The sequence below is a fragment of the Sceloporus occidentalis genome, unplaced genomic scaffold (assembly GCF_023333645.1).
Source record: "Sceloporus occidentalis isolate IW3139 unplaced genomic scaffold, rSceOcc1.0.p SCAF_2, whole genome shotgun sequence".
Classification (NCBI taxonomy): domain Eukaryota; kingdom Metazoa; phylum Chordata; class Lepidosauria; order Squamata; family Phrynosomatidae; genus Sceloporus; species Sceloporus occidentalis.
The window spans coordinates 226,451,713-226,471,089 of NW_028316982.1; the positions used below are offsets into that span (position 1 = coordinate 226,451,713).

Genomic DNA, 19,377 nt, shown 5'->3' on the forward strand with positions numbered 1-19,377 from the left:
CGGTTAGCCATTGTTTTTATTCCAGAATGCCTCTAACTGCCCCAGTACTGATTTTCAAAGATTTTCCACATATCTGTGCTTTCATCATTTAGTATTAGGGACATAGGGGCTGTACAGGCTGGCCAAAAGGGCAGCGTCAGGATGGAGTGGGGGCATGGCAACTGCATGCCCCAGCTCCACCTCCAAAGAGGCGTCACGCCACCTGCCTGCCCAGATGGTGGGCAGCATCACAACTTTTCCTCAGCACAACATTTGCTGCATTGAAGAAACAGGAAAGAGCCATGTGGCAGCAGCAAGGGCACTCTTTTTCTGTGCCAAAAGGAAGTGGCATTTAAATTGGGGCCGTGGTGTGCGGTTGCTGCAGCCCCGATCCCGTACTCAAAGTCTGTTTTGTTCCTTAGTTTTCTCTTAGTTAAAAAATAAAATTAAACAGAAATAAAAACCCACTGAATGTAATTGTACAAATCAATACTTCTGAAACAGTGCCAAACTAATTAAAAAGGTGGGAAGTGGAATAAAGGGATAATTTTGAGACAGAACACAAGAAATAGAAATTTGAAATAGAATTATGACATTTCCAAGATTCTGAAAGTTTAGAAAAAATATCTTCCTTGATATATGAAAAATGCTGTCAGATCTATGGAAGTTCAAATTCATGACTAATGTCTGAATAGAAAAAAATTTCAAGACGTTGGGCCAGATTAATAATGAGAGTGTATTTTTCAGCAAGAGATTAACATCTTGGAAAGAAAAACAAAAAACAATTCTTTCCTTCCATTGTTGCAGATTAGCAGCAATTAGTGACTGCAGAATCTGGCCACATACAGACTGCCAAAATAAAGCTGCTTTGGGTCACTTTGGAGATATGGTGTTTAAATGATGCATGCATCCTAAGAGCCCAGAAGTCGCGCCAAAGCTGCACTCCAGTCCTTAGGACTGGATTGTAGCTTTGACACAGCTTCCGGACTGTTAGGACACATGCATCATTTAAACAGCATCCCTCCAAAGTGACCCGAAGCAGCTTTATTTTGGCAGTCTGTATGGGGCCTCTGTTAATCACAGATTGCATCAGGTTCTTGTAGAACTACAGTATAAATGTAAGGCAATGTAAAAGACATACCCTGCATACTTCTAGAGCGTGGAGGTTTAGATGTTTCTTCACATCCTGAGAACTGGACCCAATTGGCCTTAATGGAAACCCCTTTTGCAAACACCAATTGAGACACCAGATATTTGCCAATTTTCCTCTACATGTGAGCCTCCTATTATTCCCAGAAAGAAGCTCCTGAGAGTTGGAGGACCCTCCAGAATGGAACTGGTTTTGCATTTATTTAATAATGTTATATTCTGCCTTTCAGTAATGGGACTCTTACAAGGCTGCTTTTTAAAAAATTAAGAAATAATATAAACTTAAGGGGGCAATAGAGTATGGCTATCTATAGTGGATAGGTGGTGGCGGTGGGGATAACTGAAAAGTGTTCTGTCCAAAAAGTAAGTTCTTTCTGCTAATAGAAGTTTCTGCTAAGGTAAAGCCACTACTGGATACAACCTCCTGCTTCCTGTTGCTTGTGTGATGTGCCTTGAAGTCACCTGTCAACTGATGGCGACGCCATGAATTTCATACTGTTTGCTTTAGAATATTTAGGCCTCTTCTTCCAGTTGCAATATAGCAATTCCCAAATGCAATATAAATACATAAATAAATAAATTCACATAAAAATGCACTATTCAAACACAACTTATAGTGCAAGAAAGAGCTTTGGGAAGAACAATTCCAAGAAAATGTAAAAAAAAATAGGTACTGCAGTGCTACAAACAAGAACAGTAAAAGCAATTGTAAATGTAATAAAATCTATGCGCTAAATTGTAAGTCACATTAATTAGTGTTGAGAATGTCTGTACTTCGTTTATGGCAAGATTACCAAAATTATAATTAAATATCCCAGTTGCATACGCTTAGCTCGTTTTTAGTCAGTGGTCACAGAGTATTAAGTATTACCTTGTTGACAACCTTCAAAGTGTGTAACACAAACTGATTCTTAATCCAGCTCTTTGCATTCTGTTATCTTTTCACTATGCAGTGTTCTTGTTAGCAAAGAACTAAACTCACCCTAAAGCCTTCAACAGACAGAAAGTCTCTGGACACCTGTGTTTGATCATGTTACAATTATGTGGACATACACACACACTCATAGAATCCATGCTACTGACCCTGTTTAGCTGTTGTTGTAATTGTTCCCTCATGGACTCGGGGCAATTATCAAGCTGGGTCTTCTGCTCGGAGTAAAGCTCCTGAAGCTTTTCTAGTTTTTCCCTCTCAGCATCAAGCTTTATTTTTTCCTGGAGTATGAACCAGAAAAATAAAGAACAGAATTACCTTCAAACCCAAGCAGTTGTTAGTGATTCTAATGGTGCATTGAGTGCAATGGTGATAAAAGATGGGGTGGGTGGAAAGAGATTTGATCAGTGCAAAAAGTCACAGGAATGTTCATGTGCTGGAGAGCAGCAATTAACTTGCATTTGTATGTACAGTGCTGTGTAAATTTACAGCGCTTCATATATAAAGGTTAATAATAATAATAATAATAATAATAATAATAATTTGCTGTAACATTTAACCTGCATATTCATTTAGTAAAACATGGCAGACGCCAAACATAGAAAACATGATATATATGATACATGAAATACCATCAGTTTTTTTTAATTGGTGGTGTATTAGCTATTTAGGAAAAAAGAAGAGTAGTAGGTTAGTTTCAAGATGATTTAAGACAGAAAAAGATAAGATTTTACAAAATAAAATAAATGGAGATATGACACAGAAATGACAGACAGTGGCACAAATATAATGATCTTAATACAGTTTTATAAGCTGTGAAAGGAGGATTTGAAGCAGAGCAAAGAAGAGCAACTGGTTTGGTGCAGGAAATTCTGTTTCAATATTCAAACATGCTGAATGAACAGAGCTGGTTCAATTCACCCTGAAGGTAATGCTATCGAGATCATGGATATAAATTTGGCATTCAGATTTCAGTCCCCATTTTAAAAAATGAGAACATGAGCAGAGGATTAAATTCGATAACCCATGAGTCCCCTTCCAACTCTATGATTTTGTGAGTTCCCAAACTATGTATATATAATAATCCAGGTTTGAATGTTTATGTTTTGCCTCTCACTGTATTCTGTGGAAGAGAAAAACCTTTTTACACAGAGAAATCTAAAGAAACATTCATCCCATTTAAACAAATGGAGCCTAACTCTTTATACCAGTGGTTCCTAAACTTGAATCCTCTAATGTTGTTGACTAGCACTTCCAGTCAGCCAGCACCCTAATAATCAGGGTTTCTGGTAGTTTTAGATCAAAAGCATTTTGGGACTCTGGTCCAAAACATACTGCAGAAATAATCCAGTTTGAGACCACTTTAACTGCCTCATTCAGTGCTAGGGATCCTGGGAAGTGTAGTTTTGTGAGGCATTTAGCCTTCTCTGTTAGAGAAGGGGTCACAACAAATGACATTTCCTAGGATTCTCTAGCACTGAGCCAGGGCAATTAAAGTCGTCTGAAACTGGATTATTTCTGCAGTGTGTTTTGTGTCTCTGTTTTGGGAAGCATTTTTAAAGCTAATTTAGCTAATTTCCAAAGTAGAGCACATATAGTATAAATGTTGCAGTGCTTCTGGGTGTTTTTATTTTATTTTAACAGATCAGTAATTTTACAGTAAAAGAACAGATCTTTGACTTCATCTGGAGAAAATGTTCTTTTGTCATTATGAATATGGAGTCACCAAAAGGCTGTGATGTAGACAGAAACTGCAAATATAACCCAATCCGTTTAGCTATTTGATGTCAACAAAAACAAACACCAGTTCATCATCTCTTCTGCCAGATGTTTTATGCCTGTAAGAAACTTACGGTTTCTTATGGGAAGGGATATTTTTACAGTTAGCTTGGGTTGCCTCAGACATCACCTAAAACAACAAAATGTACCAACTGACATGCACTAATATACAAAACACATGTTGTCAAAATGAAGGGCTCCTCTGAAGAAGTGCAGACTCTTTTCTAACTTTTGTGTACATAACTATTAACACAGTAGCGTACATAACAGATCTATTCACTATTTTGCCTCAACATTAATCTTAATAGTACTTAAAGGGACTAACTAGATTCAAACCTTTCTTGCACTCATCCCTTTTATAAAATAATAGAAATATCTATTCTTGTTAAACCAAAGGAGCTCTAGTAGTCCCAAGTGGGCAATAAAAATAGGATTCCCTCATATGAATATGTTGCAGGTTGCTGCAATATCATTTAGGTCCTGCACTAGGAATAAAGTTTCCCATTCAGTTAACAATTATTAACACAGAGATCATCATTTTATATTAGTCCCCACTCAACAGATCCTGCTGGATTATGCAGCCCCACTTTCCACTGATGTGTGTATATGTTCGTAAATGTGTATGTGTACATTATGAAAACAGAAATGCACAAATGTAGGTGTTTCTGTTATAAATCATGCCAATATCACTCACCACTAGATGTCACCTTTTTGCTAGTATCCCTATACCATTTGTTAAGTGTGCTTTGGTCTTGGAAAAATGAAGTTGTCTATTTTTCAAAATAAGATTCTAGCATTTACAATAAAATCTGTGGGATTCCACTCGATTGCTCTAACCCTATCGGCTAACTATGCATTGCTTTAAGCTTGCTCTGTAATGTACAGTGACTAGAGTCCAAAACACACTGCAGAAACAATACAGTTTGAGACTGCTTTAATTGCCCTGGCTCAGTGCTAAAGAATCCTGGGAATTGTAGTTTATTGTGGCATCAGACTTCTCTGACAAAGAAGGCTAAATATCTCACAAAACTACAAATCCCAGAATTCCACAGCATTGAGCCATGGCAGTTAAAGCAGTGTCAAACTGCATTATTTCTATAGTATGGCAGCAGCCCTGGCCTATATCTTCCAAAATCCCCACAGAGCATGAGCATAATCTCTAGGAATTCTAGGAGTTGTAGTAGAAATATAACTTTTGATCTCTGCACAATTGCGTGTTCACACAATTGAGGTACAGAACTCCACAGCACTGAGCCATGGCAGTTAAAGTGGTGTTCAACCGTATTATTTCTACAGTGCAGATGCAACCCATGAAAGAAAATACCTGCATGCTAGAAGCCTTTTCCTAGGGGTGTAGTTTTGCTCTTGAAAACTGGTGGGAGGGGCTGAAATGAACAGGAAATACTTTAGGAAGTGACTAGATGTGATTTCTGGCTGCTGAAATATCACGAAAATAAGGCCATTCTCAGCATGCACCTATCCCTGCTGTAGAGCAAGAGAACTGACTCCTTAGTCCTGACCTATCATTAACAGATTGACAACTGTGTGTTCACAGTGAGAAAGGAAAGCCTGAAAGCAGGTCATTTCTTGTTTCCTGACCTAATTATAACTCAATGGAACAGTACAGGGTATTACTCGTGTATAAGTCTAGAAATGTTAGTCAAAAAATTAATTCAAAAAAACTGAGTCGATTTATCTACAGGTCGATGTAAGTACTAATTTAACTCTTATTTAAAAAGGGGCCATCCCCTGGTGAAAGGGAAGAGTGTGATCTGTCCTGGAAGCACTGACCCCGCATTACTCTCTCATCCATCCAGCCTTTAGTGTGAGCACAAACAGTTATGGCTGCTGGGATTTTGCAAGTTCTTTGGCATTGTTTTCTAAGCTTCATGCTTTAGATCCTTTGATACATGTCCCTAGGTTTTATTCCCGACTTATTTGCAAGTCATAACAACATCCATAATTTTGGCCTCCAAACCTTCCATTGAGTTACACCTTAGGGTGACTTATAGTCGAATATATACACTAGATTGGATTGGGATTCCATGTAGCTTTTGGTCTAGTGAGTTTATTTCTAAAGGAAAGCACAGGCATTCTTCAGTTAACTAGGTAGATTTGTTCCTTCTTCAACAGAAAATTTGGGACCAGAGGCACAAATAATGTGGAAACAAGACCACAAAAACAACTACAGTTCAACATGTTTCAGCAAACGATTTATTTACAACAATATACACCTATGAAATGCAACAACCAGGTAGGATAAGCTTTGCAGAAGTAAACAGAAACATTGGTGGGTTATAGACCGCCATGAAAGTACGGAGTCAGTCCGTACTAGGGTTAGGAAGGTGCGGTGCTTCCGCACCCCCCTAACCCTAGTACGGACTGAGTCCGTACAAAATGGCGGCTCCCTTTCCACATGGGGCCGCCATGACGACCGCGCCGCCTCTATACGAGGCGGTGCGGATGTGACATCGTTAGTCCACACCAGGGCGCTTAGTGCGCCCTTTGTGCGGACCAGGAAGGAGCTCCGTTTCGGAGCTCCTTCCTAGTTTGCTGCGCCGCTTTGCATCGCTGGGCACAGCCTTCAGACGGCTGCGCCCAGCAAAGCAAGGGAGAAAGGGGCCAAGCGGCCCCTTTCTCCTCCTCCCTGCCGCCGCGGGGTGTCCTTGGGGCTTGAAGCCCCAAGGACACCCCTTTTCAGGCTGCGGGGAAGCGGCCTTTTGCCGCTTCCCCGCAGCCTGCAAAGCGGCGGATCGGGGCCTCGGAGGCTGCCGGTCTGACAGCTGAGGCCCCGATACACCGGGGAAAGGGGCGGGTGCAGCCCGCCCCAAACAGGCGGTCTATAACCCGCCATTATGAACCTTTTAGAGGCCACTTAAAAGCTTCCTGCAAAATGAATCCAGGGATGACTTCCACAAACCTCCACTTTTCTTATAATTTACATTCAGGTGGACAGAATTACAGATCTATTTTTTTTCCACATGCTGAGGTCAGCTGGTGAGGCATGCATACCTGTTTTCCCATTTTCTCTCTGTTTTGCTGTTCATGCATGCTCAGTAAGGCATTCAGAAGGCATTTGCCTACTCCAGGAAGCACACAGGCCATTCTTTCCCTGTTCAAGCTTTATTGAATTATTTACTGCAGAAATTCTGTAGCAACCTGACACTGCATATGTCTGTGTTTCTACAGCCCACCTTCACCACCCTCCCATTGCCAATGCTGCTAAAAAAAAATCTCCAGCTACACAGAGGGCAGGAAGGAAAATGGGGGGTGAGGACGTGAGATCTTGTAAAAAGGAGTCTGCTAGAAGTTTTGTTAATCGAAGCTTGTCTGTTTAAGAGACAATTCTTTAAAATATTGGGAAGGTGACCACAGAGTGTTTAAAAAAACAACACACACACACACACACACACACACATATATATGAAATTGAGGGAACAAGGGAAGAATATATGGAATACATTCTCCCTGTATATACCTATCTGGGCATTAAGTTCTATTGAAGGGATTGTCCACTTTGTCCCCCAGTGGGAGAGTAGCAGACTATTGGGAGATAAGGGAGAGGACCTTTTGAATTTGGTATCTGATGTCTTTCTCTTGGAAGTTTGACTGGCATTATTGGCCTCATTTTACTGCCACATTAAAATCTACCTGAAAGGTTCATTGAAACTTTTTTAGTTCCCTGACCATAACTGTCTTGGTCTACTGCACTTTAGATTTTACTTTGATTATGTTGATCTGATTTGAAATTTTAGGCATTAAAGCCTGCTTCCAAGTGTCTTGGGAGTACAGCGTTTACATGCTGCACACTCTGAAGCTGCCTGGAAGCCAGCCAGCTGCCCAAATGTGGGCGGCTTCATTTACATGCCACACGCCACTGGAGCATCTTGAAGCCGCCCTGGGGTTGTGGCAGGGCCAGAAAAGGTGGCCCTTTCCTGGCCCAAAAGGAGCAGATCTTTTCCACTCCTATTGGGACCAGGTTCAGGGGAGATTGGCGCTGCAGCGTGTGTTTGCTGCAGTCCCAATGCAGAAGCTGCCCCTTCCTGGCCATCAGTTCCAGCCTATAGAGAGATCTTGTAGCACCTTTGAGGCTAACTGAAAGGAAGAAGTTTTTAAATTGTTCAATTGCTTTAAAATAATGTACTTTGCCCTGGAATATCTGGATACAAGGTTGGAAAGAAATATTTTAATAAAATATAAACTGTTCAATGTACTTTGAGAATCTAGGATTAAGGATGTGTCAACAGTAATGTCACAGCATCAATGAAGCCTTAAATATCCATTTCACAGTCTTGAAAAATCTGAAAAACCTCTTGAACAATGGCCATTGTGATGTTTGTATCACAAGAGCTAAATACTATCTTACACTTTGAGAGAGGATATTGCACCTTCACTAACTATATTCTACATTAAAATAGTTTACTAAATTCCTACAGCATCTAATTCAAACACTTTTCTGTGCCAGAGTAACAAGGAAGCCACAGAGAAAGAGTGAATATAGTTTATTATTCCTTGGTGCTAAATACAAGGCTATCATTGAGCTCATCTTACAAGGGAAGCCATTAATTTGGAAGACCAACAGCTGCATGCTGCAGATGGACAAGGAAATCTGACACCAAGTGGAAGAGTCATTTCCCTTTTCTTTTTAAGATGCAGTGCCTCAATAAAAACAGGCATGCTTTTTGTTGCACCTAAAGTGGCATCTCCTATAGAAGAGTAACACAATTAAAGACAAAAGCTCCTAATATTTCTTTTAAAACGAACACAAAAAGTACACAAACCCATCTATGAATGAAAATGTAGGCAGAAATGCTGAAATGACTTCTTACTGAAAATGCATTGATAAACACCATGGAACTTTCCTGTAAAATCCTTCATCCTCTACCCTATCACTTCCATTCATGATAATATAAAACATCTGAAATATTAAAATTATCAGCATTAAATACATACTTCCCAGTGAGCATTTGCAGGTGCTATGCAGAGCAGAAATGTATAGGTCAAAAAAGGACAGGAGTTAGCTATGCCTTTTATCTCCAAGAACAATTCACAGAAATACTTTAGATGGAATGTACAGTATAACAGAATGATTCAAAACCCACCTCCCACCAACTCTACTAAGAAAGATCTTATGACAGGATTTTCAGATTTTGATAATGATTTTTTTTAAAGGCACATATGTACCACATGTGCAAACATTCAAGCAGAGAACTATCATCTCATAACTTTCTTTTTTACCATATACATTTTTTTACTGAAACATATATCCGCAGCCCTTTATGAAAATTTAGAAATTCGATGCTGTAAAGACAAAACATCTGAAACAGAAAACACATCTATAGAAAGAAACCAAGAGAGCTGTAAATGATTTTTTTTAAAGTTCCAAAACACCAAATAGCAGTTTGCAGTGCTAGCAGGGAATCAGGTTGTTTTTTTCCTTCTGGCAGCTGGAAAGTCCTGGGATTCATACGCATGCGTAGCTTAGAGCATATCATAGAACAGCCAATCCTAAACTGACTACATACCCTTTGATGCCTGAAAGGAACCCACAACCTTAGCCAAGAATCCAGCTGGGAGCTGGCCCAGATCAAACTCCTGTTTCTTAGTGCTGCTGCTACCATCCTCCACTTCCTTCCCCTGTTCACGTTAGGTCTTTTTCCACCTAGGTGAACATGCATGATAGAGAGACCGTAGCACACTGTTTTCTTTTCCACTGGATCTTTGCTGTTAGGAAGAGCTGGGCATCCTGGCTAGGAGATAAGCAGCAAGAGAGAAATGAAAGCTGCAGTGGTCCAGTGTTGAGGGGAAACTAAGAGCCACAGCCCATCCTGGATGCACTTCCTTTCCTGTCTGGCAGCTGTGACTGTATCAAATATCACCATCAAGTGCCCCTGCTTAGATTCCCAGCTTTGGCCGGAGGCTGCCAATCCTCTCTGTTCACCACACATGCACAAACAAGGCAAGGAACCTCTTTCCTCCAGGGGAAATTCCACTGGGAACACCTGTTTTCTACCAATCTCATCTTATATCAAAGCCTTTGTCCTCTGGGAAATTTTTTTTTATATAAGCAGCCCTCTGGAAAAAGCTATTTTGCACATCTATACAAGATAAGTTACATACCAAATTCTGAACAGCCAAACATAATTTGAAGAAGCAAAGCTCAAAGTCTGTTGTGACTGCAATTTTTTAAATATCCAATTAAAAAAGCCATTCTATATATGAACTAACTAAATTTAATGGTTTACGCAACACATGAAGCTTCCTGGTTTAGTGAAAAGACAACCAGCACCTAAGTGCCAAGTGTCTTCAATGTTCCATATTTTTTATTAACAATATGGTTCTATGAAATGATACACAATTTTTCAACAAAATGAAGCATGGGTCATATTTGATGATCATCCCAAACTTCAAAAATAAACCAAATTTTATGAATTGTCATGGTTTCCCACACCTCCCATGATTCTCTCCTCCTCCTAATGTATGCTGCCTGGCTTGCATTAATCCAGTGTTGCATCCAAACGACTGAAAAATCCTAACTTTCATTAAACTGTAATGGGAAACAGTCTTAATGCAAGTCAAGATCTTTGGCTTGAGCTCACTGAAGCTTGAGCACAAGTGGAAGAGTAAGGGAGAGCAAGTCATCATACTTTGGATGACTGTCCAAATGCAGCCATTACACCCTACAGCATTAGCTGCAGGTTACAACAAGTTTTTAATGGGTTATAATAAAATTCAGGGGCACAACACAAATTCAAACCCTTTTATCAAAACTAAGGGGTTGTACAGACTTGCAAGAAACAGTGGCATCAGGGTGGAGTGGGGTGTGGCAACAACATGCTGCATGCCCTGACTCCACCCTGATGCCGGTCTCATGTCGCCCGCCCAACAGGTGATGTCACACCCCTTCTTCGGCACAGCATTTAGATGTGCTGCGTCAAAGAACTGGTGAAAAGCCAGCGCAGCAGCGGCAGTAGCGGCTCTTTTTTGCCGACCGTTTTTGGGACAGCAAAGCACCAGATTGGGCCCATGGCGTGTGGTTGCCGCGGACCCGATCTGGTGCTCCCATGGGTTGCACAAAGCTGCTCTGTTGGGGTGGTTTGTACAGCCTCTAAGTGTAGGCAAAGTGCACCACCACCACAGCCCCATCAAATTAATGGGCTTGGCAGAAAATGCCCTGCCATACCTCTCTAGCAGGTGTAACTGGTAATTTCAGTTTATTGGGGGAAAGCTATTTTAGGTCTTCAGGGATAAAGAACATGTTACTCTCCAGATGTTAAAGTATTGCTTCCATCATCAATGACCATTAACTGCAGAATTCAACATCTGTGGGACCACAAGTTCCCAACAGCTCAACTGCTGGATAGTTATTTAGTCATTTATATGATTTCTATCCCACCCTCTTCCCAGAATTGGCACTTAAAAAGGCTTAGATTGCTCAGTAATAAGAACATTTTAAATTCAGTCCTTGGCATATCCAGATAAAACAAGGCTGGAAAAAAATGGGGCTGTTGCTAGGCTTAAGACTTGAGTTAATCTTCACTTTTGTATCTCCACTTTGGCAGAAAATGCAGCCCAGAAACCTACTTGCAGTATACATTTTGTGTATACTTTCAGCCATTACTCAGAGTGGGAATAACTGTGGAGTACAGTATTTAGAAAAAGAAATGTTTGGGAAATATTTTTTCAAGATTTGGGGCATTTTTATTTATTTATTTTTGCCTGCCCAATTTTTTAAAAACGTTGGGGGTATCCAGAGGCATTGAGGAACTAAACAAAAGGGATGTGGGAAACATGAGAAACATTCCTATGTTCTGCACTTTTAACAGTCTTCCAGCAGATAATACTTAGCTAGACAGACCAGTAGGGAGCTCCAATGTAAATAACTTCTAATGTTCCTACCATCCAAGAGTTTGGGGACAATCTCAGCTTTAGACATTCCAGTTGGGATTTAGGTAAAAATCAGTGTAAAAAATAAATAAATTACAGGTTGGCAAGCTTTAGTGGTCATCAGAGACCTTATGGGCCATAAAATTGGGGTTCAGTGGAACTTTCCTCACCCATGCTTTAAAAGAAGTTTAGGAAAGTCCATTGAAGCCATGTCCACATCCAAGGAACATCCCACTGAATGCAAAATCTTGGGAGCCAAATAACAGATGAAGGTTACTGTCTTCAAGTCTTGCTTATGAGTTAACCCAAAAACCCTTGGTTAGCTGCTGTGCTGACTAGACAGACCTCTGGTATGAAATAGCAAAATTCTTATTTTATTCTTATTTATTAATTTATTTATTGGATTTATATTCCACCTTTTTCACAAAATGGAATTCAAGGCAGCTAACAATAAATTTGAAAAGATCCAGTTAGAATATTAATTTACAAAAGTTTTTTAAAATCAACCTTATTAAAAACATAACATTTAACAACTATTTAAACTATAATTAAAACTGAAGATATAAAAATACAGTATATTACCGTATTTGCACACAAACTACAGCTCCATAATTAAAATTCAAAAGCCTTGCCCAATTAAAAATGTCTTCACCTGCCAGTGGAAAGAATAATTACTCTCTTCTGTAGTAACTGTTCCATCTATCCTTCTCAGTAGTATTTTTCCAAATCCCATTATTCCTTCTTCTATTCTGCACTAGAAAATACATAGTACAGAGTAAAGAGCCTAGCCTAAATGATAGTTCACCATGTTGTTGATCTTGAATACAGTTGGATCATTTTTATTCAAAATATTTGGAGTAAGTTAATTAACATAATTTATTCAGATAATTCTGGCTGTAATTTTTTTAAAAAAAAAAATATTGGGTTTGTGTTGCAGTAAAACTAAGCCCTAAATCCAATTTTCAGTTCCAATGAGAACAGATCCACTGATTTGACGGAACTTAGGATATAACTACACTGAAGAATTAAAGCATTTTGACACCACTTTAACTGTACTGGCTCCATCCTGTAGAATCATGGGATTTGTTGTTTGGTGAGGAATTCAACCTGGTCTGTCAAAGAGCTCTGGTGCCTCAACAAACTACAAATCCTAGGATTCTACAGGATAGTCATAGCAATTAAAGTGATGTCAAACTACTTTAATTCTGCAGTGTGGCTACATCCTTAAAGAGGTCTTTGCTTAAATGTTAGTTAGAACTGACAATTAAGAGTCAAGACCAATATTTTTTAAATTTTATTTTGAGTGCATTAATAGACCAAAATTCATTTATTCTTATTGTTGTTTTCATCCTTCTAAGCATGAAAAAAGTAGTACAGACATTCTTCATGGCCCTTGTGGTCTCCTCTAACTCTACGAATCCTTTGGTCTATTTTAAGCATTCAGATGGAAAACTGATTATCTTTTCATTCATGATATCTCTTTTTAAGAATTTCACAAGCTTCTGAAACAGATGGTCTTTAACAGTCAGCTGGATCTGCACAAGACTTCCTGTCAAACAGGTGCTCAAGATCAAGAATTAATTCCAGTCCTTCACTCTTTCCATAAACATCAAGCTATCACTATCACAAACAGAATTCTCATAATTTGTGCTATATTTCTATGAATGAAATTGGTTTTATCTTTCACAAACTGTATACAGATATCATTTCACTATTCTCTAAACTCTATTCGCCAGTGGAGCAAACCACAACAGCTGCTTGGAAATGAACAGCTATACCATAACATGGAATATGAGAAGGGAAATGATACGACCTAAGCTTTTAGATTGCAGAAAGAAACTAACTGTGCAAGCTTATACAGATCTACTCACATGAAAGTAACATTAAATTCAATGGTACTTCCTCTCAGGTAACTGAATATAGAATTCTAGCCTAAATGAGTAAAATGATACCTAATAAGCAGGCAAACTACAGCTGCTCATTAAGCTATCCTCAAACCATTACTGAAGTGCTACTGGAAGCTACAAAACATTAAACAATAACACTAAACCGTATCAAATGTGTGTAAGATTAAATATACCAACATATAGAAAATTCAACAACACGTCTTCAATTACTGTCTAGTATATGGAGAGTGTGTAACATAAATGAAAACATGAGTAAAGTCTATAAAATCTTTTGTAGTCATAATAATTGTTACGTAATCGATCGAAATGCCTTTAAAACATGTTTATGGTTATTAGGTGGGATCTATTATTGTTGTTGTTCTTTAAAAAAGACTCTCTACATTAGTTTTCAAAAGTAAGAGTTTTCAGTGTGGCTAAAATTATATTGTAAAACTGTCATTCATCAATAAAAACATAACACAAAATGCAACAGAATCAAACAATATAGGAAGATAGCAAGACAACAATTCCAAATTATAGTTCACCAAAAGAAGCAGAGCAGAGTAAGTGCTGTGAATCTTTCAAGGGAGAGCATTCCACAATCTGGACATACAAAAATGACTCTTTAGGCTGGATCCAAGGTGCTTCTATTCAAAAAAGGGGGCTTCCATGACAGGAAATCACTATTTGAATTTATTGCTCTTTCTGATGTAGATCTATGACTAAGCTCTGCAGAAAATAATGTTCAAAAGTAGGATTTCCTCTGATAACCTTATGAATCAGTGGACAAGTTCATATTGGAGAGGCAAGATGACTGCCAAAATCTTGCCAAAATTCTGTCAATTTGTGGTGAGGATATTTTGCATATCATTATTCCGGATGATCCTTTTCTTCTTTTTTTCCCTTCCTTATGATAACCCCATGATGGTGTGTGTAAGGATTGTATGTGGGATAAGCCCTAAGCTTATTTTAGGGCCTTCACAGCTAAGAAAGAGCCTTTGGAGTAAATGGATCCAATGATCTACCATATTGATCCCACTTCTGAACTACTCACCTGCAATGCCCAATTCTCAGGCCTACTGCCAGTCCAAGGTATTGTTACGCCTACAGAGTTTTGTGTATGTAAATGATGAGGAAGATGTGTTTCCCCCCCCCCCCCCAACAACACAGTACCTGCATCACATATAATGCCTCACTCTAGGCAAGTGTTCAAAGGATTATGATTCCTATGTCATCTGCCACATTTTGAGTTCATGCTAATTTCATATTGTGAGCTCCTATTATAGCATCTAGCAGTTAGCAAGGTATAGATAACTGAAGCAAGATCAGATTTTCCCAGATGAAAAAATGGGGGTCCTCACACTAAAATCAACTTTAAAAAATATATAACAGTTTTACAAAGTAAACCGTGACTGAAAACATACATTATCAATTATAAACAAAATATATGAGCATTTTCATGGGCTTCCAGTACTCCAGGAAGTTTGAGTGAATCCAATCTGTGAACAGTAAGCAATGCACACATGTTGTTGTCTTCCACTGAAGTGAATAGAAAATTTCTTGCAGGGTAAAAATTTCTGTGTGCTTACTCAAACATCCATCCTATAAACTGCTAGTCTGGTGAATGCACATTCCTGTGGTTTCCAATGGTGTGTAAATTCATTTAATGTTCACATTTTTACATGGAAACAGAAATCATGCAAATGAGGCAGGCAATGTCAGGAATACCTTATCAAAGCTGGAAAATGTATTTCAATGGAAGCCTGAACTGACAACAGTGGGAGATTGTTGGACAGGCAATTTTTGTTGAGAGTATGTCAGGAAGAGATATTCCCAAAATTGCTCAGGCATTCACAGAGCTGCTATTTGTGTAACAAAAATGTCCATGCTAACTGTATGTCTAGCTTGATCTTTACATGCTTCAAAGTAATAAACCTCCTATGACCCCCTCTACCCATAGGCAATACTGCAACTGGCATCTCTGATATCAGGAAGGAAATGGGTTTGTTCTGGGTTTTAATCTAAATTTGAAAGAGCTATCCAAGGTGTTGAAATTAATTTGGAGATATGTCTCAGCACCTTAGATATCTCTTTTCTAGTTCAGATTAAACATTGGAGATAACAGTACCGTTACCAGAGCCATCAGCTGCAGTGGAAGAAAGGTCACTGGAGATTTGTTACTGGCAACGGTATGCAATACCTACTTTGGACTTAATTTCAGAATTACTGGGATGAGTATCTGATGGCAGCCCACTGAAATTAAAATGTTTACACATTGGCTTTATTAGACTTTCAAATGAATTATTATGCAAACCTTAATATAATTGTGCTTCAAAGCTCATTTACTATTTAGATTTTACATTTTAGTCTTCATTTATATATTCTGCAACAGATTATCAAAACTGTGTTTAGGTGGGTGCATCACAAATGTAAATAGTGTACAAACCTGAAAATATTAAGCAATTATGAGAAGATTTTTATAAATTAGCTGAACTGTTAAAATTCACATGAAATTTTCAGTACCACCAAGGAAGCCACTGTGATACAATATGGATACAATTGGTGATCGAATATAGTAAGAAAACACCCAGCACCTTTCTGAAGTGTAAATTCTTAATCCTTCTCAACTCAACATGGTATTCTTTAATAACAGTTGTTCACTAAACAACCTAGATGTAAATATGGATCGAAATCCATGCCAGTTTCAAGTTATTGTTCTACTTTGGCTGCCATGAACTCTGAGAGCAGTCCGCAAGTTCACAAGACTGTTCTTTTAAATTAAAACAAGGTATCGAAGGACACTTTCTATTTTTCAAATACTGTTTCTGAAAATTGTGCAAAAATGGTGATGTGTCTTCATTTACCTTAGTCTTTTCGCCAATAACATTTCGCTCCAGCTCTGCTATCTTCCTGTTTAAATGATCTAGTATTTCCTTCTCCTTGAGAAGTTCAGCTGTTTCAGATTTCTGCTCTCCATCCAACAGGGCACATTCCATGTCCATCTAAGAACACAAAACAATTCTCAGCCTCAATCCAGCTCACAAAGAAGTCCTGACACAGAGTTTTGGAAGGCTTATTCATGCATAATACACATTTTTTAAAAACTGCTGATGCCAAGCCACATTATCAACTTCTCTTGAAGTATCTGACCACATATATGAAAACAGAAAGTTATTAGAAAATACTGAACACTGAAATCAAACTTCCATGTCACTTGCTTTCAGAAACTATCTAGTTTCTTCTGTCTCTACTGCCTTGTGGATTTCTGATTTCCTTCCAGCGGGCATTTGCACTTGTCCCTTTTGGAGCAGCTCATCCCATTACTATTTTACACAATCACCAGGGTTAGGGGCACAGTGACAGTGGAAAAACCAAGAATAAAAAATCCCACTATTTTTTATCTGAGACAACACCTCTGTAGGAATCTCTAGGTCCTCCAGCAAAACTCTATGATGAACATCGTCCAGAAACTGACCACAGATTTGCACTAGAAAATCTACAAATACTTAGAGAAGTGTTCTCCCTAGGTCCCCCTGCACACCTTCTGGCAGACACTGACCACAGAGTTGTGCTGTAGGACCTAGAGATTCCTAGAGGGCGCATATTAATCAAATTCACAAAAGTCAAAGCCACAAATGTGAAGAGCCAACTGTATATTTAATAGGGGTTTCTTTCCTTATCCTTCTTCATCTCAACTTTGTCTGTTAAAGATGCTCATGTAATTGTTGTTTCTTGGCAAGTTACATCAGAGGGGGGTTGCTATTGCCATCTTCTGAGGCTGAGAGAGTGTGATTTGCCCAAGCTCACCCAGAAGGTTTCTATGGCTGAATGGGGATATAAACCCTCTTCTCCAGAATCAAAGTAGTATGAGCAAACCACTTACACCATGCTGGCTAGATAATACTCCCAAGTAATGTTTTATAATTTATATTTGTAAAATGTAAATTAGCCAGTAACATAATTAGGATATTTTTTTTAACTGGGCTGTATTTCAAAACATACTAATTAGATTGCTCCCAGGGCCATTCTGTATCCCACAGGGGATCAAAAAAATTCTCAAGATTTTCTCAAAAATTTTGTTGCCCCCACATGATCTTCTGCCACATCTCCCCAAGACATTTTACACTCAGCTAAGGCTTTAAAAAAAACAAAAACAAAAACAAAAAATGAACAGGAAGGGATCCCTGCATTCCTCCCTGTTGCAAAGGTGGCCACTCCTGGGCCTAATTTGGCTAGGGAAAGGCAACTGTGGCAATAGTGCCTCTCACTTCTCCTTGACGATTTCTCAGGGGCATCTGGGGCAACAACTTTTTTTGGGGGGGGAGGGGGTGACAGGAGATGCAGCTCTCCAGGGTTTCCCTCTAACAGTTGCTCATTCCTGAACGAGAAAATAAGTCCCACTGAACATAATAAAATTCACTTCTAAGTAAACATAGACTAAGCATAGTCCGTTACGGACCCTCCCACGTAGGGCAAATTCTGTGTAAGATCAAGCCCCATTTGTTTGAATGGGGTGCATACCAGTGGCACTGTGTGCACCACAGGCGTGCACCCCATTCACCATATTAGGGCTCACCGTATGCATAACCTCAAGTCCATGTATGGCGAGCTCACATACAGCACGAGTGCGCTGTATGTATGCATCATCTTGCATTACCCTATGTTTACTTAAAGTAAGTCATACACATATGCCAGTGATGCCTTACCTCTCTGGAGGATTCATCCATCTGATCATTTAAATCTTTGATCTTTTGTTCAAGTTCTTCCAGGTTATTCAGTATTACAATGCGCTGTTCTTCCATCTGATTAAGCTGCAGTGCTCTTTGCTCATCACTTGTGCATTCTGGTGTCTGCAATAAATCAATAATTGTATTTCTTAACTTAAGGGTTTTCAAAATGTACATTTTTTCCATTCTCATTTTTTTCAGACAAATGTCAGCAACAAAGTCTTGGTTGTGTCAGCAAATATTTAATAATTAAAAAAGAACAACAAATGAGATTTTTTTAAAAAAAAACTCTGAACATTTTTTTCATTCATGTTATTTTAAGGTATGTTTTAAACTGTGAATTTTTTAATTGTAATTTTTTTTTTTGGGGGGGGGGGTTACTAGGATATGGGATTGTATTGTTTTAACTTGTAAGCCACCCCGGTTATCTCGGACAGAGAGGGGGGAATATAAATTTTAAAATTATTTATTATTTATTTATTCTTCGAGAACACACTGTCCTCTTTATCTTTGTCCTCCTTTTATTTATTATTACTGAACTGTACTGGCAGGTACAAAATCTAGTGTCAAGATTATTTTCTAGACAATTATATCTTGCATCAAATTCCTTTAAACATCAACATAAATATTGATAATACAACATAGTACTATCTATGTTTGTCCAGAAGCACCCTTTCTTGGAAATAAGCCTCATTACTTCTAACCCTCTTTTCAATGGGGCATAATAATCCCTAAACATTTAGGAAAGCAACCCTAGATTTCTAAATAATTATTTTAAAAAAATGTTGATACAGGACTGAATACAGTGGACCCTTGTTATATGCTGGGGTTTGGTTCCAAGATCCCCTGTGGATAACAAAATTCATGGATGCTCAAGTCCCATTAAATATCTCTCTCTGGCTTTTCTTCGCAAACGAAGATTCAGGAAGGACTCATCCTGTGCTTTCTACAAGCGCGTTGATGACTAAAAAGGCCAATCCGAGATAAACAAGTCTGGTTGCAGAAAGCACAGCAGAAAGTCTCCTTGGGTGATGTTTCC

The 19,377-nt window shown here is 38.7% G+C and overlaps 1 protein-coding gene across 7 annotated transcripts in view; it reads right to left on the minus strand.

Moving 5' to 3' along the window:
• The window catches only part of PHLDB2 (pleckstrin homology like domain family B member 2), a 101,904-nt gene that overhangs the window by 37,761 nt on the left and 44,766 nt on the right, over window positions 1-19,377 (minus strand). For 5 of the 7 annotated variants that reach the window (XM_089512298.1, XM_089512297.1, XM_089512296.1 and 2 more), the window contains exons 5-7: window positions 18,318-18,461; window positions 16,476-16,613; window positions 2,212-2,340 (exon numbers count right to left, since the gene is read on the minus strand). In XM_089512298.1, coding sequence (XP_089368424.1) covers window positions 2,212-2,340; window positions 16,476-16,613; window positions 18,318-18,461 — 411 coding nt within the window. The remainder of the gene's footprint in view (window positions 1-2,211; window positions 2,341-16,475; window positions 16,614-18,317; window positions 18,462-19,377) is intronic. The other 2 variants (XM_089512299.1, XM_089512295.1) reach the window with 1 other exon arrangement.